At 42.2% G+C, this 25979-nt stretch overlaps 1 protein-coding gene across 4 annotated transcripts in view; it reads left to right on the top strand.

Moving 5' to 3' along the window:
- The window catches only part of CCDC186 (coiled-coil domain containing 186), a 35390-nt gene extending 19010 nt beyond the window's left edge, over positions 1-16380 (top strand). For all 4 annotated transcript variants that reach the window (XM_058841206.1, XM_058841204.1, XM_058841205.1 and 1 more), the window contains exons 5-16: positions 803-1015; positions 1882-2001; positions 2559-2663; positions 2952-3050; positions 3805-3891; positions 4597-4739; positions 7136-7391; positions 7983-8172; positions 9220-9300; positions 10327-10537; positions 11585-11804; positions 12491-16380. In XM_058841206.1, coding sequence (XP_058697189.1) covers positions 803-1015; positions 1882-2001; positions 2559-2663; positions 2952-3050; positions 3805-3891; positions 4597-4739; positions 7136-7391; positions 7983-8172; positions 9220-9300; positions 10327-10537; positions 11585-11804; positions 12491-12574 — 1809 coding nt within the window. In that variant the 3' untranslated portion in view covers positions 12575-16380. The remainder of the gene's footprint in view (positions 1-802; positions 1016-1881; positions 2002-2558; positions 2664-2951; positions 3051-3804; positions 3892-4596; positions 4740-7135; positions 7392-7982; positions 8173-9219; positions 9301-10326; positions 10538-11584; positions 11805-12490) is intronic.
- Positions 16381-25979: the final 9599 nt, after the last annotated feature.

Here is a 25979-nt window from a genome sequence, read left to right as displayed (position 1 = left end):
GTCCAGTTATATATGCATTTTTGATAACTGTCAGCAGTAAATTTCCAAATGGATGTTAACACTTCAGAGTGCCTGATAACTCTTTTAAAAAATACCTATTTTTATATGTATTGAATTCAGCCCTCAAGGAAATCTCATTTTCTTTACCTGTAAGCTGAGCTTGATTCAAAAGGGGCTAAAAGCTGGCAGCAGCTTTTTTCAGACAGGCTGTCAGAAAATTAATACTTTTCTCAATTCCAGCAAAAAGCTCATATTTTGTCTTTATGTATTACTGAAATCTGGGATTTTTTTTTCCTTTCTAAAATCATATTAAAATATTTTCTCTGTTGTATGTATTCTAAAGCTCAGTGTCTGATTTTACTTTTTTTCTCTAATTTGAAGCAGAACTTGTTAGTGCTGGGGGAATCTGTAAAAGTAAGCCACTGAAAGGGAGCCAACTGAAAAATAAGCCACTGGATAATGATTGTGCAGTTGGCATGTGGATGAAGGAAGACAGAATGCCAGTACTGGTGCAACATTATTTTGTTCCTAAATTTTATACTACTTTCCATCTAAACAAGAAATTACTAATGTATTGATAACTCATTTGAGATGTTTAGCTGCAAAGATGCAGCTGCTTAGATACACATTTACTGTTAGAAGCAGGAGTAATTGCAGTGCTTAAGAGGGATTGAATGTTAGTCTTTGTCAAACTGGAGCTTTTCAGTTCTGCCTTGTTACGCTCCTCTACTGCAATACTAAAAAATATCCAGTTAATTATGAAATACAAGGTTTGATTCATTGTGTTTTGATGTTTTCCAAGGCAAATAAGAAATGTGAGGAAGCTCGCCATGAAAAGGAGACCATGGTGATGAAATATGTCCGAGGGGAGAAGGAGTCACTTGACCTCCGAAAGGAAAAGGAGGTCCTTGAGAGAAGACTGAGAGATGCAAACAAAGAAATAGAAAAGCTTACAAATAAAATTAAACAACTTTCTCAGGAAAAAGGAAGATTACACCAGCTCTTTGAAACTAAGGTACTCCAAGTACTGCTGTGTGATTTGATTAAAAGCTCTGTCAGAACAACCTTATCACTTGTTTGCTGTTGTACTTGGTAAAAGAAACCTATTCTCATTTAGTTTTTGTTGCACACAGCTGTGAAAGTGCCTTTCTTCCAAGAGAAGGGGAAAAAGTTACTCAGGTCTCATCACAATCTTTTTGAAGTTCCTTTTAATATTTCCCTGAATATTGGTTTGTGAAACATTAGGGTTTGTTTTGGTTTTTTTTTTTACAAAATTGAGAAGACAGCTTGTTGCAGATGTCTAGATTTTGAAGTAATTCCTAGCTTCAGATTTTTTTTTTAAAGGTTGCAATGGCATTAAATGATTGCAGTCTTTTTGTTGTTTTTCTGTGTTTTCACTCTATATTTCCTCTTTTGTACTACTAAAAATTGATAATAAAGTAATAGAATTTTTTATCCAAAATTTTGCCACTTGTTTTTGGAAAGCAGCAAGAGATTATTTTTGAATGATCCAAGTCCTTTTGCATTATTCTTCACAGCTGTGTTTTACAATTCTATTTCATGTGGAAGATCCAAAAATTAATAATGACTAGAAACTACACTTCTGAAACAAAAATCACTTCTGTGGTGCTTTGTCTTTTCACAGTTATGTAACATTAACATATACTAACAGGAATGCAACCTTACCTTGCTATTCAAACCACAACACTAATGGGGTTTTTTTCCACTGGATTAAAGGATTATTGGGCATTCTGAAATATGTGCATGATTTTGCAAAACCCAGACATTAAGAAAAGAAACCAACTTGATAGCTGGAGAGGAGTTTTGTTGTAGAAACACTGTATCATTTAATTCTATAAAAAACCTATAAAATTTTCTCAGGATGGTGAAGCCACTCGACTCAACAGAGAAATAGAAAAATTGAAGGAAGAAATCAATTCTCATGTTATCAAAGTAAAATGGGCTCAGAACAAATTGAAAACAGAAATGGATTCACACAAGGTGCGTGAAGTGGTGCTGATATCATTACGTGAAAATACAGAGTAATGTAGTTGTTGTAGTATTTACTTTTTATGTACTGTTTCTAATGTGGTGTTTCTATTTAGTTTGAATACCTGCAGCAAAAGTCAGAATAGTGCTCTCAAAAAGGGATACTGAAATGGAAATGTTGAAAGGATGTTGAAGGGAGAATGTATTGGTGGATTCTCTGTAATTTGGTCATCAAATTTTAATTTGTTGTTAAGTTTGTTTTTTGGGAGTGGTTATTTGTTTGAAATAGCTGTTATTTTAGTTTTTAAGTGATAGAGTTAAATGTGCTATCTAAAAACATACACATAAACAAGAGATCCTTTTGTTGTGCCTTCACTGTTGGGTAAAATGGAATTACATAAATTAACAGTTGAATGGGAGCAAGGGGAAAAATAGTGTTGGACTTCCTGTTTTCTTAATTCTTTCAGACTGAAAGGAAAGTTTTATTGTGAGAAATGTGCTTCTCAGATGAAGTTAAGTAAATGGGTTTTACTAGGGTTAACCCATTCTTTTAATTACTATTTTTGTAGGAAACCAAAGAACGTCTCAAAGATGCAATGACAAAATTAACTGAAGCAAAAGAAGAAGGAGATCAGATAAGGAAAAACTGTCAAGAAATGATAAAATCCTATCAAGTATGCACATTTTCTCAAGAGATCAAATTATTGTTTAGTGCCTGAATCTTCTTTTTAATTTCTTTCTAGCTTAAGCTAGGTTTTTTACTTTATTGGAAAGTTGTTAAATAAAAGGGAAAATGTTTATCTTGATTGGCATGCAGCGTGGGCTTCTTCCTTGGCATGGTCAGGCTTATCAGAGATGTACTTACAGGAAGGACTCTGATGTGAAAAGCTGTCTGTACACTCAGAATAGAAAGGGAAACATAAAACTCTAAAACTCTACTTATATTTCTTCAATCCCTTCAGGAGTCAGAAGAAATCAAATCAAATGAATTGGATGCAAAATTCCGAGTAACTAAAGGAGAACTAGAGAAACAAATTCAGGAGAAGTCTGATCACCTGGAGGTAAGTATGTGGTGTGTGGAGTCCACTTTGTGATTAAGAATCCCATGAGATTGTAATTTTGAGCATCTTATTTTAAGATGCTTACAGTTACACCAAATTCTTTGGGTTTTGTCTTTTTTTGTGGTCTAATACTAAATCCCAGGTGTCTGCCCTCCAGCACTGCTTTTTTGGAGGATATCTCCAGGTACTGCCTTTTTAAAAACAAAGTTAGGGGGAAAATATGATATAGTGAAGGTGAAATAACTTCTCTTTCATTTATAAACATGAATGTTACAGTAATTAGAAGCACAAATTCAGTTGAGTCGGGTCTTTCTCTGACCAGTATTTTACTAAGATATATGGCAAGGAGAGACAAGGATCAGCCTCTGTTATTTGTAGACATTTACTAGCCCCAAAGTGAAGTTCTCTAATGATGATGATGATGTATCTGCTCACAGCTCATCTGTGCACATGCCATCTTCAGAGGTGCCAGTTTGCTCGGAGCTTTCTTAGGGCCTGTTGTGCCATAGATTTTGCATGCCTAAAACCAGAGTGTGCAGTCTCCCTATTCTTCTCAGTTCTCCTGAGAATAAAGAAGCTTTGAGGTTTTGCTTTCCTTTTTGAAGAAGTAAACCAAGTCTTTGGGGTACCTGTTCTGCCTCAAGCCCTCTCAGTTTTTGTAGTAGCCTATATTGCCCTAGATTTTAATTTATTTTTTTTTTGTGGCGCCACTGTACATTTAGTTTTCTCAATGTGCTTTTTACCCTCTAAAAAGGTGCATCATGCAAAAATAAAAGAACTGGAAGACTTGAAGAGAACATTTAAGGAAGGCATGGATGAGCTTCGAACACTGAGAACAAAGGTAAAGTGTGCTGAGTTGGATTGGAGTGGGGCTGAAGGCACAGTGCGGCGTTTTTGGAACAAGAATACATTCCATTCCTAATTGGACTTTTACTTCTTCAGGAATAAACAGTGTGATTAGAGATTGGCTGGCATGAGACTAGAAAGAATACCTAATTATTGACTCTGGATAGCCTTTTTTAGGGAGTATGAGCTGATCTGTAACACTGCAGTGTTTTGCTTCATGGTGTGCACCTGGTTTGGCTGAAAAGTTGAGAAACATTTTTAATTTGTAATCCTGCAAATATTTTAAATTTCCTAAATTTAATATAAATAAAATACCTGTAAGCTTTTCCTATCTGTGAAATGAGTTTTGACCTCTGGTAATGAGGTAATAGCACTGTGGAAAAAGGGAGGAAGACATAGTAAGGGGTTGCCTTAGTAACTGGGGAAACATCATATCTGTGGACTCTGATCCATTAGGCTGATAAGTTTGAGCCTTTGGACAAAACTAAAGTTAAACATGCTTGTATTTAATTTTTTATTTGTTTTTCTGTCTCTATTTGATCTGAAATACTTAGGGATATTGTTTTAAGTTACTTGGAACCACCAAAAAATTAACACATGAGCTTTGTACAACAGTCTAGACATATGATCAGAATAATTTAGCTCTGAAGTTTGTGAAACTAAATATTTTCTGGTTGGTTTTTTTTTTTTTCCCATTTAGGTAAAGTGTCTAGAGGATGAGCGCTTAAGAACAGAAGATGAGTTATCCAAGTATAAAGAAATAATAAATAGACAGAAAAGTGAAATTCAGAATTTGCTGGACAGAGTCAAAACTGTAGATCAGCTGCAGGATCAACATCAGAGGTACAGCTGTGCACTTTGAGTAATGATTTAAAAGATTATCTGAGATGTGGAAGGGTTTGTTTTCTTGAAGTTATTGATACTTTAAATGTACTGTAATTTTGAAGAATGCTTGTTCTGATTTAAATCAGTGTTGCTTGTTGAAGATAACCTTGGTGGCCTCTTACAAAACAAGGGGATTGAAATTGATAAATCTAGTTTAGTGTCTCTCATTATTAGAATAACAAGTGTCTGATTTCCAGCATGCTCTACAGGAAATTGTCTTCTAGGTGTCTGCTCAGTGCTTGTTTTATTGAAGCATGGAAGGGAGCAATTAAACTGGAAAGATAAATTGCTTTAAAATCGTGATCAATGAATGGAAGTATTTAGTGAAAAGAATTTTAGTTACTTGATAGATTTTTATTCACACAGTATATGGCAGTTGGCTTTCTAATTGACTGGAATTCATTCTGCTGCATCAAAATTTGCTCGTTTAAGAATGTGAGAGGAGGGCTGGGCTCATGCACAATTCAGGAGTGTCTGAGCATGGTCCTGTGTCTGTGTGGTACATATGGACTGGGATATACAAATGCTGGCCACTCTGCTGGATCCAGTGGTGTTGCATAAATGGAGATAGATAAATGTCAAATAGGCAGAACCACCTATATGCCTGTCCCTTTTATGCTGGTAAACAGTTCTTATTTATTATTGAAAAGTATTTCTGTAATTATAGGCCTTCCTCAGGGTTTAGCAATCAGCCACTTCCCATTTGCTGTGTGCTGGTCACCTGTATTGTCATGGTGTCATCAGCCTTCCCAGGGAAACTGCTGTGGGCTAGAAACTGCTGGAGCCTACCCTTGGATCAGTAACAATTATTTTTCACTTGGAATCTTGCCAAATGAATTGAAGTGACTGTGATCAAAGTGTGAAACTACAAGTGTGTGTTTCCACTTATCTTTTCCTCTCAGTAATTGAGACATGCTTAAATATGTCTCTCATTCCTATTCAGTTTGGATTTTTTTTCAATATCTTTCCCATACATTTATTATCCCTACATTAAATTTCATATTGTCATTTATTTCAATTTCAAGGCAGACATGCTGATATGTATAAAGGCTGTATCATAAAGTGAGTGTTCAGCTATATTTGTTCACTGGAGGAATATGATTTTAGGTTGAATGCTGGAAAGAACTTCATGGCTGATCTGGATACTGCTCACCTCCAGTGTTCCCTGGTCTCCTTCATTTGCAAAATTTTAAGGATAAGCTGGACACCTCTTTTAGAATGGTCTAGATCTTTAATTTTGTCTGATCCAACCCTGACTGCTAGGCAGAGATTTCGCCTGTCATAATGAAACAATGTGTTTGAAAATATAAAATACAAGCATACCCTTCTGGCACAGGTTTTTAAATGAGACCTGCAGGTGAGATATTTTGCAGCACAAATGACTGGATCTCGGCTCTTCTTGGAGAAATGAATCAATACAGGATTGTTGATTTAAAGTGAATTGCTCCTCCTCATAATTACAATGTCTGTCAGGAAATTAAATGTGTGCTCTTGCTTTGTATAATTTTAATTTTAAATATGAATATACACACTCCCTGTGAGAAAGTTGAGGGTTTTTTTCTGCTGATGTTAGAAAGTGAAGTTTCAGAAAAGGTGTATAAAATCCCCTATGATTGAAGAATTAATGAACAAATATTGCAAGAGCAAATAAGAGGGATGTTTTTAGTCTGTAACATTTTTTAACTGCTATTAAATTTTGGAATTAATTTCAAACACTTTCTGTAGAATGTTGATGATAACTGAAGATGTAGCATTTTTTACTCAGATGGATTGGATAGGATAGATCAAAAGTCTCTCATGGGAGTCTTTCAGTAGAAACAAAAACTTGGTTTGTAGAGTAAAGGACTTGTTTTTGGGGGGAGGAGTAGTGCAGTAGGATAGGCCCTTTGATTCAGAGCTGTAGGGCTTGGATAAGGATGTGTCAGGAATCACCATACTGCTGTCCTAGAGAAATCCAAACTGGAGCATTTCCCTGTTTCTTAAAGAAAAGGCCTCTTACAGATTTGCCACCTTTGTTGGGTTTGCAAGCCTTCCTCTTACCTACCTGGTATGGTTTTGAGAGTTTTGTTTGTACCCTGATCTGAAGGTCATATGGAGAAATTGAACATGGAGAGATGAGGAGCTAATGCCCGAGTGTCCTCTGTGGGATGCAGAAATCTGTCATTTCAGCACTGCAGCATGTTGTGAAACTGCCTTGACATTTGAAATGATCCAGTGACTAATAGATACCCCAGGGTCATTAATTGTTCCCCAAATTGTGTCTTATTTGGACTTGACCTGAATGCTTTTATTGCAATAAAGCTTCATATCTTTAAGCTCAGGTTATCCCTAATGGGATACAATTGTTTTGACAGAGATGAACAAGAAATCAATGCTTTAAAGGAAGAAATAGATGGTTTCAATTCTCTGGTTGCTGATCTTCAGAAGGACATTGAAGGTAGTCGGAAAAGAGAATCTGAGCTATTGATATTCACTGAGAAATTAACCAGTAAGAATGCACAGCTTCAGTCTGAAAACAATTCCTTACAGAGCCAGTTGGATAAGCTTTCTTACAGTGAAAGAGAGCTGCAGAATCAGCTGGAATGTGTTCAACAGACTAAAGGTGATCTGGTGAGTACAGTGGGCAGCTTGTTTTTGCTCTAGTAAGATGTCTGAGGCAGATAAAGATGTGGCACATGAATACCACCTTGTATCTTCAGTTCCCTGACTGCAGTTTCTCCTTGAGTCTGCCATTAGTCGCAGAGGGATATGAACACCTGATGTTCTCAAGCTGAAAGGCATCCTGAGACACACTGCACTGGAATGAGGAGGTGCCGCTGTGTTGCTCTTTCTGGCTTTTTGGGAGCAGAGAGTTGTTCTCTGTGCAGGTGTAATTGAAACAGAAACAAGGTTCTAATTTGCCTGTGACATTTATTACTGTAAACTGTTCCTCAGGTCCTGTTTGTACTATGAGATAAATGTAATTTTTTATAAGCTTAGTGTGTCCTGGAAGGTAATGTGACTTTGTACTTTATCATGTAGAAGTTTTGGAGATAGTTGAGAAATCTTACTATTCATGTGAAATGCTAGTGTTCAGCCTAAATAATAAGTGTGAAGTGTGAATGATTCCCAGATGAAAAGTGCAGTTAGGGATGTTGAGCATGCACTATAGTTAGGTTAGAATTTCTTTGTGTATGACTGAAAGTAAAATCCCAATTTTAGGCCATCAAGTTACAGAAGGAGGAGGATCAGCGAAAATCCGAGGTTGAGACCCTGCAGGCTCAGCTGGCCTCAGAGCAGGAAGAAGTGTCAGCACTGAAGACCCACGTGGATGAACTGAAGGATGACCTGGCTACCCAGAAACGCAAGCACGCAGCAAACCTGAAAGACCTCACAAAACAACTTCAGCTAGGTGGAGATTATTTTCACTTATGAGTGAGCCCCATCTATGACCCCCTTCAGTCTGTTAGAGACTCAGGTCCTGTCTGTGTGTGCTCACTGCTTGAGTGTCACCCTTCAAGTGTCATTGTCCCTGAAGACAATGAGAGTGAGCAAGTTAGATCTTGTGGAAACTGCAGTGACAGGCCTTTGTGTTAATTTTCAGTCTAAAATGTAACTTTTGAAGTGGCCTTAGACATAAAATGAAATTGCTATTTCAAAAGAGTTTAGTCTTTGTTATGATGTATCTGACTACTGAAATATATATATATATGGATCCTGGTCTGTGTAAGAGTATATTCAGAAGTTTCCTAGTTGCTGCCTGTATCAGGAATTGCTGGTGACAGTTATTTTTAGTACATTAAACAGAACACTTCAATTTTTAAAGCTGGATGTGGAGAGACTGATGGCTAATTTTGTCTACAAATTGAAGTCATCAAATACCCAACAATGCATACACTCTGAATGCAAATAGATTTGAAGATAATTAAATGTGTTTGAAGTGTGTTTGGAAGAAGAGGTCCTATTGGCACTGTGCAAGACAAGTTCCGCGTCCCTTTTTGTGCATATAAGAACAGCTGTGTGCTTTCCCTCTTGATCCCCAGGAATGAGTGGTGCTTCTGGCACAAGTACTGCTGTAGTGATACAGTTATGAGATGCTGGAACAGAGTTGCCAACATCAGTAGTAATTTACATGGCAGACCTAATCAGAAGTAGAATCAAACTCAAGTCTTACTGGTCCCAGTTAAGCCTACACATGACAGTGCCCCTTCAGCTGGCAACTACAGCAGTGTGTAGGGATCATGGTGGGTGTTATATCCAGGTGCTTCATGGCTCAGGCCAGAGAGGGATAGGAAATTGTTTGGGTTTTATTTTTAGTTGCTGTCATTGTCTTTCAGTTGTCACGTCATGTTAAATTAGTGCAGGTGAGAGATGATTAGAGGTTCTGTATGTTGAGTAACCCCGTAATTTTTAATTCTTACTCTGCTATTGGTAATCGTCATTTTGTTCATACTTTTAGCACGGAGGAAATTGGATCAGATGGAAAATGGTAATTATGACAAAGAAGTCAGCAGCATGGGGAGCCGTTCCAGTTCATCAGGTAATGGAGCACATAACAGGGCTGCCAAACAGCCCTTCAGTCTTAACAAGGTTGCACAGTGTGCTCGCTCTTTGTGTGGTTTGTGCATATTCAGTGTGTGGGCTGCTTCCCATTAAAACTGACAAAATAGCCTCTAAGCACCAAAATGCACTTGGCTGACTGCAGTTGTAGGTGCTTATTATGTGATTAAAGTGTAATGTTTATGATGTTTATATATTTTGGTTCTTTTTAAATACCTGCCTTTTTATTTTGTTGCTTTTATGTTTGGAGGAAGCTCAAGAGGACTCCAGTTTATAGAGGACCTTTTACATGCTGCCAGAGGCAAAATAAAAATGAGCAGTGGCTTCCAACGTTGTTTAATTGCCCTATTGACAGTTGCAACTGTGTAAATGAGAAATCAATTAGCATCATTAGAGACATCAGTGGGTTTATGTAATATTCATTACTTTCTATCCAGTTAGAACTAAAGGAGTGATCTTTAGAACTGAAAACAGCATTTTTCCTTCCTTGATATCTTTGGGTTTTAAGTTGGGTTAGTTCTGTCCAGATGTCCTGTAATCTCACTGTGTGAGAGAGACAAATGCTTAGAAAGAACAGCAGAATGTAAAGGAAATACTGCGAGCTCTAAGTGATCAGTGCTGCAGAGTGTTTATATATAGGGCTTTTGTGAGTCTGTACAGTTTTCATAGTACTGTAATTTTAGTTTATTCCAAAGCACACACTTAAAATCAGCTCAGTCTTGTGCAGAGTAGATTTTGAGATGAAGGTGTTGAAGTGGGAATGAGCATTCCTGAAGGGAGCAGCACACTTACACCGAAGGCAATGCACCACAGTAGGCAGTCCCAGCATGTCACATTTAAACACCGTAAGGATCCTTTAGAGAAAACAACACTAACATAAAGGGGAACTGGCATCCTGGGGAAAATATCTTCAGCTCCTGACCAGTAGTGAGTGCATGCACTGCTGTGCTGGGGGCACTTCACCTGAGATCTGAAGGAGTTTTTACAAAAACTGATGTGTTGGCAGGGTCCCTGAACGCGCGGAGCAGCAACGAGGATCGGTCTCCTGAGAACACTGGCTCTGCAGTGGCTGTGGACAGCTTCCCAGAGGTGGACAAGGCTGTCTTGGTTGAAAGAATACTAAGGCTGCAGAAGGCACATGCTCGAAAAAATGAGAAGATGGAGTTTATGGAGGATCACATTAAACAGCTGGTGGAGGAAATCAGGAAAAAAACAAAGTATGTGCTCTGTTCTGTCCATGCAGGTTTTCAGTGTTGAGCTGATGCACTAGACAAGTATTCTGGATTTTGTGTAAGAAAAGTAATTGTCTAAATTAAAATGTTTAAAACAGTAAAAACACTGTAGTGACAGTAGATTTCGAAGATTGAATTCGTTTGGGGTTTTTTTTCCATATCTTTTCCCAGCAATTATAGTAATTGCCAATTTTTTGGCTATTAGTACTATTACTGAATTTTTTCAGGAGGAATAAACTGTCACAAGTGGGTTTTTGGGAGGAAAATGGTCAGCAGGTGGCTGGTTTGAGGTGGATTACTGACACTGGCTAACAGAAGAGTCCATAATCCTCATGTGCTTAAAAGGGTGCTGATTGTGTTTGTTTTGGAAGGAGAATCTGCATTATTCCAGATGGTACTTGGGTATATATATATAAAACAAATGATGTATCTGAGCCAAAGGTGGTCAGTGGTTGATGTGTGAGACAAGATTCCACTTAAATGAAAATCTCATTTTACAGGATAATTAATGTCTGGAACTTCAGTTAGGAGGGTAAGAAATGCTGGCATAAAGCTGCCTCTGGAAGGTGCTATTGCCTGTTAAGAACAGTCCTTGCTTAATAAGTCTATACATGTATACCCAGCTGCTACCATTTCACAGAATGTGATCACAACTTGGGAAGACTTGTGAAGTGACTTTGTCATTTTTTTCTCATGTGTAGAAAAGCTAAGATTTCAAGTCTGGAGTCCTTCAGCAAAGAAAAGTAGACTTTTTAAATTTCCTTTCTTGTCCCCTTAGCTATTCAGAATACTTTTCAATAAGTAAACCCTGCACATTTTGGTCTCTTGACTTACCAGCATTTCCTGTGTCACTATTGGTATCGCAGGTTTTCCTCTGCCATAGAAATTACACGAGAAAATTTTTACTGCTTTTTTGGTAATACAGTACTGCTTGACAATAAAATCACTCATGTCAGGAATCTGAAGTTACTTCAGCATCGACTCTTCTCTGCCTTGTAATGCTGTGATGTTTTTATTTTTTTTATCCTCCAGAATTATTCAGAGTTATATTTTGCGGGAAGAAGCTGGAACACTGTCATCAGAGGCCTCTGACTTCAACAAAGTACACTTGAGCAGGCGTGGTGGGATTATGGCATCTCTGTATACATCTCACCCTGCAGACAGTGGGCTCACTTTGGAGCTCTCCTTAGAGATAAACAGGAAGCTTCAGGCTGTGTTAGAAGATACGTTACTGAAGAATATCACACTGAAAGTGAGTAGCTGTGCCAGTTCTGCACGTTCTTGTGGTTCTCAGATGCCCCTTTCACTGCATGCTATTACAGGCTTTTCAGAAGTCAGCTCATTGTGATTTGGTGCCACTGATGGCATTGGGTTAACCAGGGAGTTATGTGACATGATGCCATGTACCTCTAGTTTAAGACTCTCAGAGTATGCTGCACTAATGGGCTGCTGCTTGAAATGAGTTCTGTGCCTTCAGCAGGGCAGGTCTCTCCATGCTCTGCCCTGGGCATGTGGAGCCAGGAGCACAGGCTCTGCCTGCCTGGCTCTCTTGAGCTGCTGGGGCAGCACATCTGCTGCCAGGGGGAGGTGGCAGGCTGGAAAGCAGTGTGCAGGCTGCCAGCTGGGCTGCAGGGTTCTGCACAAGCTGGAGATCTCTTCCTGTAATCATCATTCCTCCTGAATGCTAGGGGAACAAGCATTCTACCTTCTAGACATCCTGTAGAATACTGGTAACTGCAAAAAAGGACTTACCAAGAGCTTTGAGTTTTTTGTTGAAATAAGTTTGGTTTCTTCTGACTCTAATTATTTGCATTTGTTCTGAATACTTGAAAGTATCAACCTGCTGACATAAACAGTAATTTTGACTTATTAGTGCATTTTGTGGTGATGGACTAATTTCCCTGTATAAATTACCTTATCATTTTTCCCCCCACAAAGGAAAACCTGCAAACTCTGGGGACAGAAATAGAACGACTTATTAAACACAAGCATGATCTGGAACAGAGAATAAAGAAGACATAACTAAAGCTTCTGGGGACTAAACAACATGAAGATGCAGAAAAGGCAGGTGCTACAGACCACTGTGTTTTACATTCTGCCTGCCAGCACAAGCATCTGGGTTTTTGCAGAAGAAGCCTTTGACCACACAGGCTCACTCATGTAAGAAATCAACAGGGTTTGGCATCTGTGTGGTTCTGTCTACCCAGTACCAGCCTGAGGCACTGCTGAAATTCACTGCACACTACATTTACCTGAAACCTCTATATGAAATACGGACGCTTTGCAGTGCAGACTGTTTGGAGTGAGTTGCCATGAGATTTTAATTTCTGCACTGTGTAATTAATCGGTCTCTTAATGATGGAGCTTGAAAAGAAAAATAAAGCCAATTATGTCTTAGTTGCTATTGAACATATCCGGTGTTACTGAGCTTTAAGGGCTTTCAGACATTTGTTTCCTTTCTTGCATATTATTTCTGATCTTTGGGTTGATTTAAGCATTTTTGACACATGCATGGAGTAATGCTTTGTTACAAGATTTGGGGTTTTAAGTGGTGGCCATGATACTGCATATTTTTTGTTTTGGATTAACATTCACCTGGTCAAATTCTTTATTCCAGAGGAGTGAAACAACAGTAAAACTAAGGAATTAGAAAGTGTTCTGATTCAGTTCTTGAGTTCATGTAGTTGAAACCAATGTCAGTTCAGCAAATCTTGTAAACCCTTGATCCTTAAACATGTGGATCAAAAGAAGTCTGATATCAGATAATTGGTTAATAAAGTTTTCTGGGCTTCTGCATAACTAACAGCATTTAAGGAGTTTAAGCTGCCCATTGTAAATCTGTGTAAGTACATGTAGACATGGTGGTTGCATCTGTTCTCAAAGACAAATGGAAACTAATGAAAATTTCTCATTAGCTGTGGCTAGACCAACTACTGACTATAATGGTAAGAAATAGATCTAAATGGGATTTTAATCTATTGTTGGACTGTGAAAGTGGCACAGAAATCTGTGCCGCTCGTTGATTTTACTGTTGAGAAGAATTAGTTGGTCAAAGTAACTGAAAACTGTTACTTAGTCCTTCAGTGGCTGTGAGGGTGATGGAGGAAGAGTCTCAAGGTGACAAGATTTGGTTTAGTCACATAATGTTCACATTTTAATTCCAGGATGAGTAATATACCGGATCTGAAATATCTTTATTCCAGCAAGTAAATGTGTAGTTTCTGTATCTATCACCTTTTGACCAAAATCAATTGATCAGATCACCGTGTAAATACATACTTCAGGTTTTTATTAAATACTTGAACTTCCTATTGCCATAAAAAAAGTCAATGTACATTTACAATAACAATGCTTTAGCTACTTTAATCAAAAAGGGGGGGTGTGGGGAGAATCTGTCTTACTGCAGGTACTGTTTGCCTCGTACACAAAATGAGGGACCTGAATTTGGCAGCATAGAGAAGGATAATTGATCAGACTGGATGACTTAGGGATGTGAACTCCATTTTCAGATGCCACTGAGTTGCCTGAGCTTTGTAATAAATACAGCAAAAGAACCTAAATTAATTTGAATAGTTTGGTTCAAGACAATGGGACTTTGTTGTTAGTCTAAAGATAGGTATATCTGTAAGTCCTTGTGGGATCAAGACTTGATTTGTGGTCCAGAGAGCTTCAAGATCCTTGATCAGGTCCCTTCAAGGCAACCTCCTTGTCAAAGGATTAAGTGTTCCTTTGGAAAGTGAGAATGGGAGCAAATTGTGTAAAACCTGAGCAAGCATTATATAGAAACTGCAAGTCTTTAATCTGGGTGGGTTTTTACACATCTATTTTTCTAATTCCTGAAGGCAATGGTTATCTGAGATGTTAAGAATTCGGGCCAGTCCAGTGATGGGACTACTACTGCTTTACTGCTGTTTAAGTGATGTGAAGAGGAAAATACCTGGCTCTGCTGAAACAGATTTTGTCACAGCTTCCAGGAAGCGAACAGACAGTTGCTCATGACTGAGCTCGGCTCTTCTGCTGAGAGAAAGTACTTTAGAACAATTTGCATGCTAAAACATAGCTTAGCTCTTGTATATTTGTGTTTTCATGCTTTAATGTACCAGATCTCTGGATGTTTTCAGGCATTCAACTGAATGACTCCAGTATTTTAGATACCATGTTAATATTGTAATCTTTTAATGTATGTTCTCCAGGTGTACAGTGTGAATGAAGGAGGGGTGTGGTGCAGATGGAATCAGTGCAATGGCTTTGTCAAAATTCTTATTTCTTTTTGCCGTGGTTGTTTCTCCTTTTAAGTTGAAAAACCTAGTTAGCTGTCCTCCTGCCCTGCTGGAAATGCTGCTTGCTCTTTGTAGCACTAATAACTTCTCAGACTTTTTTTATTCCTTGGTTATGGAGACACACAAAGCAGCCAAAATACCACGTTGTTTATCGTGCACGGTGTTTTCATGGACCAAAGCTGTCATCCACAGGTGTTATTTTAAACGTATCTGTTGGAGATGGAAAAGTCATTCTGGCTTGCACATTGGCAAGTGACTCTCCAGTCAGCACAGGGTGTGGTGAATACCTGATGGGGTCACCCAGCAACTTGGCATAAGGATGGTCCTCCTTTTTGAGAGGCAATGATGTATCAGCCATAAAATGTTGCTGGTCCTGTTTCCATGGGGTAGCTTGTCAGGAGTGTGATGCTGTTGGTGGAGTAGCGAGAACACTTTCTGTGGAAAGGTGTTTGTGTGGGGTGGCTCACACAGGTGAGCAGGAGCTGGTGCAGGGTTGGTGCAAGGCTTGTGTAGCAATCTCATCCCACTTACCTTGTTTTGGGAATTGTATGAGGAACCTGAAAACTGTCCTCAGATAAACTGAATTTTAGAGACAAACTGGTAGATTCATAAACGAATCATGAAGGCAGCCTGGAGCATGTAGCTACTTGCCTGTCACTGAAATTCAGTGTCCATTAGATGTGTAATTGCCACAGGCTGCTTTTGAAAATTCCAAGCTTGTGGCTGGTTGTGTCTTACAAGCTTAAACATCTGTTTCTTAAATACTCAGGGTGCTCTTTTAATTCAAACATCGCACAAACAGATGTTGTTAGAGGCCCTACAAAAAGCTGCCTATGTTTTTCCACCCTCTGTAAAATCCAGCACTGTCATTGTCAGAAGCCAGACCCTCTGACCTGAAGAGTACCATTTTATGCTATAGAAATCACTGGCTTGCTGCCATACTGACTCGTGCAATATTTTTAATTATAGTGTCCAGAAAACTGGAGATTGATTTCTTCCTTGAACATTTTCTCATTATCTTCACTTGTTGCTGGCAACACCTGTAGTATCTCTCTTGAAATATTTTTTATTAGAGTGTTTTGGTTCATAACTAAAGAAGAAAAATTTTAAAAACTGTATGCCTGGCTTCCAGTGCATCAAGTGTAAAACTGAGTGTCCACATGCTGCAGAGACCTGAATCTAGGGAGGGTTCAGAGGGCAAGGCCTGTCCCAAGGAGCCTTCACCCTCCCTGTGCCAGTCACTGTGACTGTGAACACCAGCACTGGGTGGGAATCAGGTGTGCCCTGTCTCACCAGGGACAGGTGGCTGCCTTGCAGAGGGAGCTGGGTGGTATCTAGAGCTTTTCCAAGGTGGATGGGTGTTTCCTTCCCATTTCCGTGTTCTAACTGAAGCTGTTGATTCTTCCAATCTTTGTGTGTAAGTCCTATACACAAAATGTCTGTTGATTTAATTTTGTAGATACCTGTTTCTGTATAAAGTTTTCAAAGGTATTGCTATACCTTGTGTATATACTGTACTTTGAAATAATAAACATACAAATGTATGAAAGCCTGGTTTGCTCTGATTTGTCCCACTATTTGTTGCTGCCTGGCTCCAGTTGTGCTGGCAGCTCTCAGGGTGGGGTGGCAGCAGGGTCTGTGCTGAGTGGGAGCTCGTGATGCCTGTGAACAAACTCAGGGCTAGAAGCAGCTGCCCTGCCTGCAGCCTGTTCCTGCCAAAACCCTTCTTGTTGCCCTCGAACGGGTCTGACTGAGCAGGGAATGGGAGCAGTGCTGCAGGGTTCTGCCCCTCCCGTGCTGGCTGCCAGCCCCTGCTCGCCTATTGCAGCTGCTAAACGAGAGGTGGCAGTGCCTCTTCTCCGGTCCTGCACTGGCAGGAACAGCGCAGCCGGGAAAAACACCTCTCCCACTGTATTCCTCCCTTGGGAATGCGCTGCACAGGCGGCAGCTGTGCTGCAGTTCAGGGCTGCAGTCCCTCTAAGTGCCCTCGGTGCTTTTTCCTTCCATAATGTGAATTATGGGACTCCCACAGTCCCAGCATCAAGGAGTGGCTCCTTGGCTGCATCTCCACATTTGCCCCTCTGATTTATTTATTCTCTTGTCGAGATCTAACAGAGTTTGTTTTTTAGCCATGATTGTATTTTTTAATAAAAATACTAAGTGATCGTGTCTGGTTGCTGGCACTGCTTATATTAAAAACCTGGGAATGGGATTCATAAGGGTTGTGCTGCCCTTGCAGGGAGCCAGAAAAAGGGAAAATGAATACAGTGAAGGGGATAATTTATGGAGTTTATTCTAGTATCTCCCAGAGTACCATAAATGAGAGAAGGGGGTGTCCTATCTTTTACTGAAATTCAATGGCAAACAACCTCAAGCTTCCCAGGACCAGGCCAAGGGCTCCCAGTGATTTTTCTGGTTACAGTTACCTGGATAACCCTATGCTGAAATTGTTTTGCAGCTCACAGTTTTTCTTCCAGCTCTTTCCATTTTCAATAGCAGGTATAGTTGTTGTTGACAGGTATGACCAAAAATTAAGGTTTATTTGTGCTTCCTGAGTATGTAATGCTGGTGCTTGGAAACAACAGCCTGAAGCTAAGCTTCCTCAAATACTAATTTTGGCTTTGGTGCTATTTTCAAGAGGCCATTTGGCAAACAGGTTCCCAGCCCTGTTTTTGGGTCTGTGTCTGAGCCTGACCCAGCTGAGCTCTGTGTGCAGAGGAAAGGGTCTCATGGCACCTGTTAAGTGCTCGGTGCTGAAGTGAGCCAGCCTGATGCTGCAGCTACTGTGTGATAAATATCTGACCAGATGCTAGCAGTTCTCTTTGGCTGATTGTGAATGAGGAAATCATCACTGCCATTTTTCTCTCTCTCTCTTTGCTTTATTTTAAGGGGATTTTTAATAGTGAGCTCTGCTGGAGGTTTTGTTGTTGCGGTTGTTTTTAGGCTATTTTGCATCAAACCACAGTGGGTCTGTGCCACATTTTGCGGGATTTTTGCATGCATAAATGTAACTGTTGTAGTAGCAGAGCACTGCTGAACAAGTTGTTCTCATCTAACGTGTATAAATATGCTGTTAGATGTGTTTGTTGTGGTTCTGCTCCGGTAGATGTCCAATAGTAGAGGAAATCTCTGGCTCTTGGGTTTCACCGGGCTCTTGACCACGTGCAGCTGCCCACTGATCTCGGCAGGGCTGCTCAAATGCCTCAAGTGAAGCACCTTGCTCACAACAGGCCAAGTCCTATGAATGTCTAAGAGCTTCTTAGGAAGTTTCTATTTTAAAATAATCCTGTGTGCGTGGAGTAAGGAAAAGCAGCAAATGAAAGCACCAGGTCTGTGAGCTCTGACCAGAGTGTGCTGGTGTTTGACACATGGTAGGTGAGTAGAGCCCAACCCAGCAGGCACTGCTGCCTGCTCTGTGATGGTTGGTGTGTCCTTAAACCCTGCCCTGGGACATCCAACCCACATTTCTTTGGGAACTGCTGCTGCCTTTGGAGATGGGTTGAAGCAGGGTGCAAATGCAAGGCAGTTTATTCTGAGATCTGCAGCCAGGCAGAAGGGGTTGTGAGGCTGCACTGTGAAAGGAAGTGGTTAAAAATACTCTGAAAATGATAGATCTTAAATTATTGTAACTCTATAGTCAGTGCCTGGTACAGGGGAGAGGAGGAAGGTGAGAATTACTTATATCAACACTGTGGGTAAAAGCAGCATATGCCTGCAGAAACAGACCTTGTGCCGGTCAGACCTGTGTTGTGGTCCTGAAAATTTCTCTGAAAACTTTCCAAGTCAAAGAGGTTAAAAAAACCGAGCTTGGGCTCAGAGCTCTGATCTGTTCGTGCTGTAAGTGGCTTGTACTGATCAACTGCCCTGGCTTCATCTTAGTAATTAAATTATCAGAGCAAGATTGATTAGATGGACTTTTGAAAGTATTTAAGGGCTTCACCCCTTTGGAGAAGGGATCTTTAGCCATGAGGTAAAATGAGAAATCAGAATGAGCTGCTGCCAGCTTCTCATGGACTTAACATGTAGAGTGACACAGGCTGCTGACAACCAAACCTGTGGTGCCCTTCCCCTGCTCCCTTCCCCTTGCCATGTGTCTGCTTTGACCCAGGGCTCACTCAAACCCGTGGGGGTGGCTGGCACAGGGAACAGGACTGTCCCACAGTGAGGTCTTTGCCTATCCACCCAAAGCTGTCCTAGCAGCTCCTGGTGCACTGCAGGTAATGGCTCAGCCTTTTGAGGCAAACAAGGATATTTGTTTTCCCTGGCAGTGCTGCTCTGTGACCTGCAAGTTGTCCGAGGTGGTTGCACAGCTCCCACATCCTCTGTGCTGCGCAGCCAGAGTGCCTTGAGCAAGGCAGGATGGCTGGCAGTGAAACCCATCCACAGCTCCAGGTACAACCTCCCACAGAATCCACAGTCCCTTGTTTTGCTTGGCTCTAATCAGACATTTCTGGGATCTAGAAAGATCCAGCTAGTGCCAAGCAGGTGTTTTCCATCAGCAAGGGTTGGCAGAGGAAAGTCTCTGCTTCCTAAACCAACCTGCTAAAGAGAGCAGCCATCGGTCCAGGTACCTGGGACCTTGGACACTGTGCTTGGGAGCCCTCATGGTCTTGGGCTGTCCAACCCCAATACCAAATGCATCAAGAAGGTCTCCTGCCAGCAGAGAATGACTATCATGCGGGCACTTCAAAAATAGAGGCACACCTCTAAACCAGGACCTGACCAAACACAGATTGGATCGAGTCACCTTTGCTCCTCAGGCAGGTGAAGCCCTTGGAAAAGAGACGTGGCAGATTTGGCAGTAGGCCTGTAGCACGAGGCTTGCAGACTGCGTTTTTTTGTTTACCTGAATTATGTCAAACTATTTCCCCCTCTTAGAATTTCCTTGCAGTCTTCCAAGGCTGCTTGTTGATGCTGAAAGATCAGTCAACTATTTCAAAATGATTTGACCTTGCCTGGGCTGGGGACAGAGCCCAGACCTCGCGGGCAGTGGTCACCTTGTAATGCCAGAGCTACTGTGGCGTGTCTGTCATTAAAGACAGTGCTCAGGCAACTGCAAGCAATGCCAGGGCACAGTGGCAGGTGAGCTCCCTCCCATCACACTGTGTGATTTAGCTGCCCTTGGCTTTGGTGGCAGCTGAAACAATAGAAATGTCCCCAAAGGCCAGGGCTTGTATTCCAGGGGATTCTCTAGAGAGCAGTAAATGGAGGTACTTACGTTTCATTAATTGTGTATCATAGCAAACACTGGAAAAACACCAACCAACCAAAGCAGTGAATTTACCACTGACTGCTGGGGGGAGGCCTCTGCCAAGAAAGCAGCCTTGGATCAGAGAGCAAGGAAGTGAAGGCCTTCCAGAGGATGATTCAGAGCAGGCTCACAGGCTCCTGTGCTGTTGCTCCATTACCACTGGGCTGGATGAGGCACGGAGGAGTAGCTCCTGTCTGGCCACCATCCTCTGTGTGTGGATGCCTTGGGACCAGTGAGGAACCTTCCTCAGACACAGCTGCCAGTGAGGTCAGCTGGGGTTCTGATCCCTCATGTCATACAGTCACAGGATCATTTGATTGGAAAGGACCTTAAAAGCCATCTATTTCCAAGCCCACTGCCATGGGGACACCTTCCACTGGAACAGGTTGCTCCAAGCCCCATCCAGCCTGGCCTTGAACACTTCCATGGATGGGGCATCCACAACTTCTCTGTTCAATTTGTGCCAGTACCTCACCAACCCCACAGTAAAGAATTTCTTCCTAGTATCTAAAAAAACCTGCCTTCTTTCAGTTTGAAGCCATTCCCCCTTGTCCTATCCCTACAAACATTCATAAAAAGTTCCTCTGTATCTCTCCTCTAGCCCCTTTATGTACTGGGAAGTGCTCCCAGTTCTTCTTGGAACCTTCTCCAGGCTGAACAATCCCAACTTTCTCCACCTGTTTTCATAGCAGGGGTGTTCCAGGTGGGGTCTCACCAGAGTGGAGCAGAGGGGGAGAATCTGGCCTGCTGGCCACACTCCTTTAAATGCAGCCCAGGATAATGACTGGCTTCCTGGGCTGCCAGCACACACTGCCAGCTCATGCCAAGCTTCCCAGCACCCCCAAGTCCCCCAGGCACCCCCAAGTCCCTCTCCTGGGGGATGCTGCTTGTCCCCAAAAAAGGCCAAAAATCAACATACAGGGGAGAGGAAGGAAACTGGCTAGCTGGTTAAAGACTGAGGCATGGAGAGAAAGAGAAATTATTTTTCAGAAAGGCCATCCTGGCACAAGAGCAAACCCTAGTTGCTTTTGGAGTGTCATGGCTTTCCTTCTCCTCTGCAGAATGAGCTCAGGGTGCTGCATGCCCAGATCTGGAGTGCAGCTGACAGCATGGTCTTAACTTTTCTTTTTTCAACCCTGGAGCATCCAAACATGCCCTTCTGAGTGGCTATATAGGAAAGGGAAACAGAAAAGTCTCTCTTTGGAAACGTGGCGCAGAAATAGCTTGCACAATCGTATTTACTTTGGAGGTTCCTTCTGAGAAGCATCTGCCTGTTCTGGTCTGTGTGTCAGCTCATAGCCTCATCAGTTTTCCCTTTCCCTCTTTCCTCTCCATGCTTCTGGGAGTTCACTGCCTGTGTGGGAGCCAGGGACCCCTGACAGACCTCACTCAGCTTCGTGATTCCTGACATCATGTTTCCTCCAAGGAGCAGGACACAGCAGTGCAGGGACCATCCCTGGGCAGAGAGCACAAAAGCAGAAGTGCATGGGCAGGGGGAGAAAAAATAAAGATGCAGATTTTAACTTTTCATGGGTTTAGAGGAGAAAGAGGTTGCTTTGGGGGGAGCTGATTGCTTTGTTTTTCTTTTACAAACAGCACAGGCAAGAAATATAATAGGTAATATATAAGAAAACAAAACTCTCAACTGCAAAGCATACATGTATGATTTGATTGTCAGCTCATACAAGGAAGGGTAAATTGTGTGAATAAAAAATGTGAGGATTTGCATGAATCCATCAAGAGCCCTGCACTACTGTTTTAGGATACCTATGTTGCTGGAGATACCTTGAAAGCAGAGCTACCAGGAATAAGGAATGGCTTTGCTAAACAGCCTAGGAAAAAGTACAGTCCCAAACTCATTCTGTTGAGATGTGCACCCAGAAAAGGTCAAGTAAATGTGACCACTCTGAAGCACCTAGATATCCTTCCAAGTTTCTCTGAAAACCCTTCGCACTGCAGTCATAATGAAAACTTTAAAGATTTCATGTAGTACAGTAACAACTTTAATCCAAGTACTGACATGTGAAAATTAAAGGAGTAGGGGAGTGTGTTGGCCACTGTGAATGGGCAAGGGAGGAATTGCAAAGCCAGTCCTTTGCAGTTTGGTTTCACAGGGGCGAGCGCAAGGTGCGCGAAAGGGGAAGCAGCGCCCGCAGCTATCGAGTGTCCGTGTCTGCAGAGATGCCCTAACTGCAAGGCCAAGAAAATCAGACCTGCAGCCAAGAAAAACACCATTAAAATGATACAATGACATAAGCTGAGTGCCGCTCGTGGAATCCAAATTACACGCAGAACAATCAAGAAGGAAAACACCGACGACATTCGCTTGTGTAACAGGGGTGTCGACCTCCCGGCTGGCAGGCAAGCGAGGGCACAAGGGCAGACACAAGTAACACCAGAGTTAAGAAGAGGGACTTGACCTCACTGAAAGCATCAACCAGGCCTGTCCCTTAAGGGTAATACTGCAGTAACCACAAAGGCTTCATGTTCATGTACATTTTATACTGGTTAGTTTAAAACCCACCGCATTTAAAAGCCCCACTAGGACAGACGTGCCTGGTGAGGAGGGCAAGGCAAGAAAGCCACAGTTCAGCACCGGGGCACTGCCTCTTGCTCGAGCAAAAAGCTGGATAAGGAAATGTTTAGCATTTTTTGAAAATAAGAAGAAATACACTTTACCAAGGGATCTTTGAGATCAGTGTCAGGAGGGGTTTTACCTTTTAAGATAAGTTGCACTGGAGGTAGGACACAGGTGTGGGGTATGTTCTCTAGATTTCTGCTCCATGCCTTTTACAGGCTCTGAAAATGTTGTGATGCCAGCATTTATATAATGGCAATGCAGTCAGGTTATAGAACAGCCATGAGAAAATGCAAATGTAGATCCACACAAAAATAAAAACATTCTGGCTCAGACCCAACACTAAATTATGCTCAAAAACAGTGAATAAAAATTTCTTGATCAGGGAGTGAAAGGCATTTTATTCACTCATCACCCCTTATTAATGGGCTGTGCTTCTTGGGTATCTGCTGACGTGTAGCATTTATTGTTCATGCTTCACAGCTTCATCTGCATTTTAGACTTTAAAATAAGCAACATGATCCAACCCCTGATAAGTGGGAGAGAGGAAATAGATGCACAACACAAGGTGTTCCCATCAAAATCTCAGTTCCCCTTAATGCACAGAGAACCTGCGGGATGCAGAGTTGCTCAAATGCAAGCATCCTTCTCAAGAAGCACCCTCTCAAATTGGGAAGGAGAGGTCGTCTGTGCCTTTAAACACAACCCTCAGTTACCACATCCTCAGGGTGTCCTGGTGACTCAGACACTGGGGTGCAGCTGTAGGCTCATTTGAGGCCATTTGTGGTGGACCCCAGGCTGGATTCACAGGCTGCCCTCACCCCACACCCAGACAGCAGCTCTACAGGGAGGCTCTTGCAAAGAGCTTTCAGTGGAGCCTCCCCACAGTCTCAAAGCCACAGACAAGCCACTTCCCACCCTGGCCTCCTCTTCCCCCTAAAACCCCTCTTTGCCAGCAGCTTTGGGACCTGTTTAGGTCTGTGAGTGAGAAAGAAGTAGCACCCAGAGCCATCAAGCTACTGAAAGTCCCCAAGAACAAAAGATTAATTTAAATGTCCTGGCTTTGAGCAGCCTTGGCCGTTAGCTTCAGGAAGTCTTCATCAGTTGTGTGGAGGAGGAAGCACCTGGAAATCACAGAATTAATTCTATCTGAAAAGATTGCTTTCTGGAAAAAACATGTGTCAGTCCCTGTTACTCAAGATTGCAGGGACAGGGATGGGACAAGCCACACGTGGTGTGCAAGTACGTCACCAGTCCAGTGACATCAGCTCAAGCAGGCATTTCCTCAAGCCAAAGGCCCCGGTCAGCTTGGCAGCAGGCTGGGCTGTGCCCTGCCTGGCTGGGCTGACACTGAGCAGGAGCCATCACCTCCCCACAGCCCTGCCTCAGGACAAGGGGTGAGTCAGAAATAACCAGACAAAAGGAGATGAGAAGGTCTAGGAGGGAAGTTCTGAGCTTCTCCATGGATGGGAATCCCAAGTGAAAGCCAAGTCCCATGGAAAATGCAAGTCATCTCTCCACAGTGTCACAGCCCACATGTGAGCTCAGCAGCCTGTGCTGTGTTTGACATAGCGGGGAGCACTGCAAGCCTTGCTGCTCACTGCTGCTCTCTGCACAGGAAGAGCAAAGCCACAAGGTGACAGCTGCAGTGACAGCAGTGACAACAGGGGTGTGCAGAGGCGTTTGCAGGTGGCAGCAGACCCTGCTATGTCCATCTCATGTCACAACTCTTCTTAAAAACATTGAGTTTCATACATCATTTATCCTGAACTCCACTCTCCATGACGAAGATGCTGACCCTGACTCCTTTTAAAGGGGATGTATCCTGTCCCTTTTGCTAAATTTGCCTGTGTCTTTGCAGCCAGAATGTCCTCCTGGTCTCATAGCTCACATTTAGGATGTTTTAGGATGAAGAGGCAATTGCAGTGCAGCAAATGCTGGAGAGAGCTGCAGCCTACCTACCATGGACAATATGCTCCTCTTTTCAGGTGTCACTGAGTTGGGAGCTAAAAGTAGTCTAAATGTGCAAGATTCCTTCTGTAGATGATGCTGATGGCTTGGAAGAGAAAGTTAATTTGAACTTCTCTGTCTCCCCAGATTAAGAGACTATGTTTTGTTATGTGACAAGCAAACATGGAACTTCACAATGCCTTTGTGTCATCTCTGCACACTCTGCCCCAGCCATGCTGAAGTGCAAAGCCAGGGCAGGGTTTGACTTTGTTGTCAATGTAGAGGATCCCAGGAACAGCAGATTTTGGGCAATCAGAGCCAAGAGATTTGTCTAAAGGGGGCTAAGGGCATGTGTCCCACTCATGATTGCGGTGATACTGAGAAGACAGGCTAGTGGCCAAGTACCAAACTAGGTCAAAGAAGAAGGTTTGATTTCCCTTTGCAAAGTGGGAAAACATTGCAGACCACAAAGCCTCACTTTTGATGGGGTTGAATGCAGAAATGTTCCTCCCAACCCTTGTTTTGGCACCAGGGTGTGCCCAAGCAGTGCCACATTCCTGCATGGAACCAGTCAATGCTGCACCTGCAACAGAGTTAAACTGACTTCAGCACAAAGCTAAACATCAAGTGTGTGGTCACCACCCTTGTGCTCTGAGTGCCTGTAAATGTGCATTCACACAAATAGGGTGACAGGTTTCTAACACCATTTAGGTTGTGTCCTGTCAGGCAGTTGTAACCTGGTTCTCCCTTTCTTTGTGTGAGGGGCTGCCTCAGTCCCTGGCTGCCAGTGAGAAAGTTCTGCTGTTGCAATTCTGAGGTGTGTCAGATAAAGAAAATGTAACAAAAATTCCTCAGTTTATCCACAAGGCAAATTTCACCTGGCAAACTCTCATTATGTGGAGCACCACCTCTGTTCTGAGCAAGGGAGGCAGAAGCAGTGGTTTTCACTTGTCAGGTGGAAGGACATCCAGAACAGGGCTGGGACCACCCTTTCTCCTCTCATTCAGGCTGTGGCCCCAGAAGAGCTGAGCACATTGCACCCATCTAGTACGTGATGATGGGGGTCTAGAGAAGGGCAGTGCCAAGGTGGGCAAGTGTCTTCTCCCATCTGGCACAGCTCAGAGCATGGTGCAGAATGCAAAGGGGGTTGCTGAGCACAGGGAGCCTCTCAAGCTGCTCTAACCTGAGGATCTGCCTCTCTCTCAGAGCATTTTTTAAAATGCAGCCACTACTTGAAGTGACCCCACAGGCATTTTCAGTTAAGTGGCCATAAGTTTTGAAGCAGTTGGACAGTTATTGGAATAAGTGTATGATAAAAGCCTTCCCACCCCCATCCCTCCCACGCCTACATTTGGATTCCATGATTTC

Source organism: Poecile atricapillus, chromosome 6 (genome assembly GCF_030490865.1).
Source record: "Poecile atricapillus isolate bPoeAtr1 chromosome 6, bPoeAtr1.hap1, whole genome shotgun sequence".
Classification (NCBI taxonomy): Eukaryota; Metazoa; Chordata; class Aves; order Passeriformes; family Paridae; genus Poecile; species Poecile atricapillus.
This window is presented reverse-complemented; position numbering and strand designations above follow the sequence as displayed.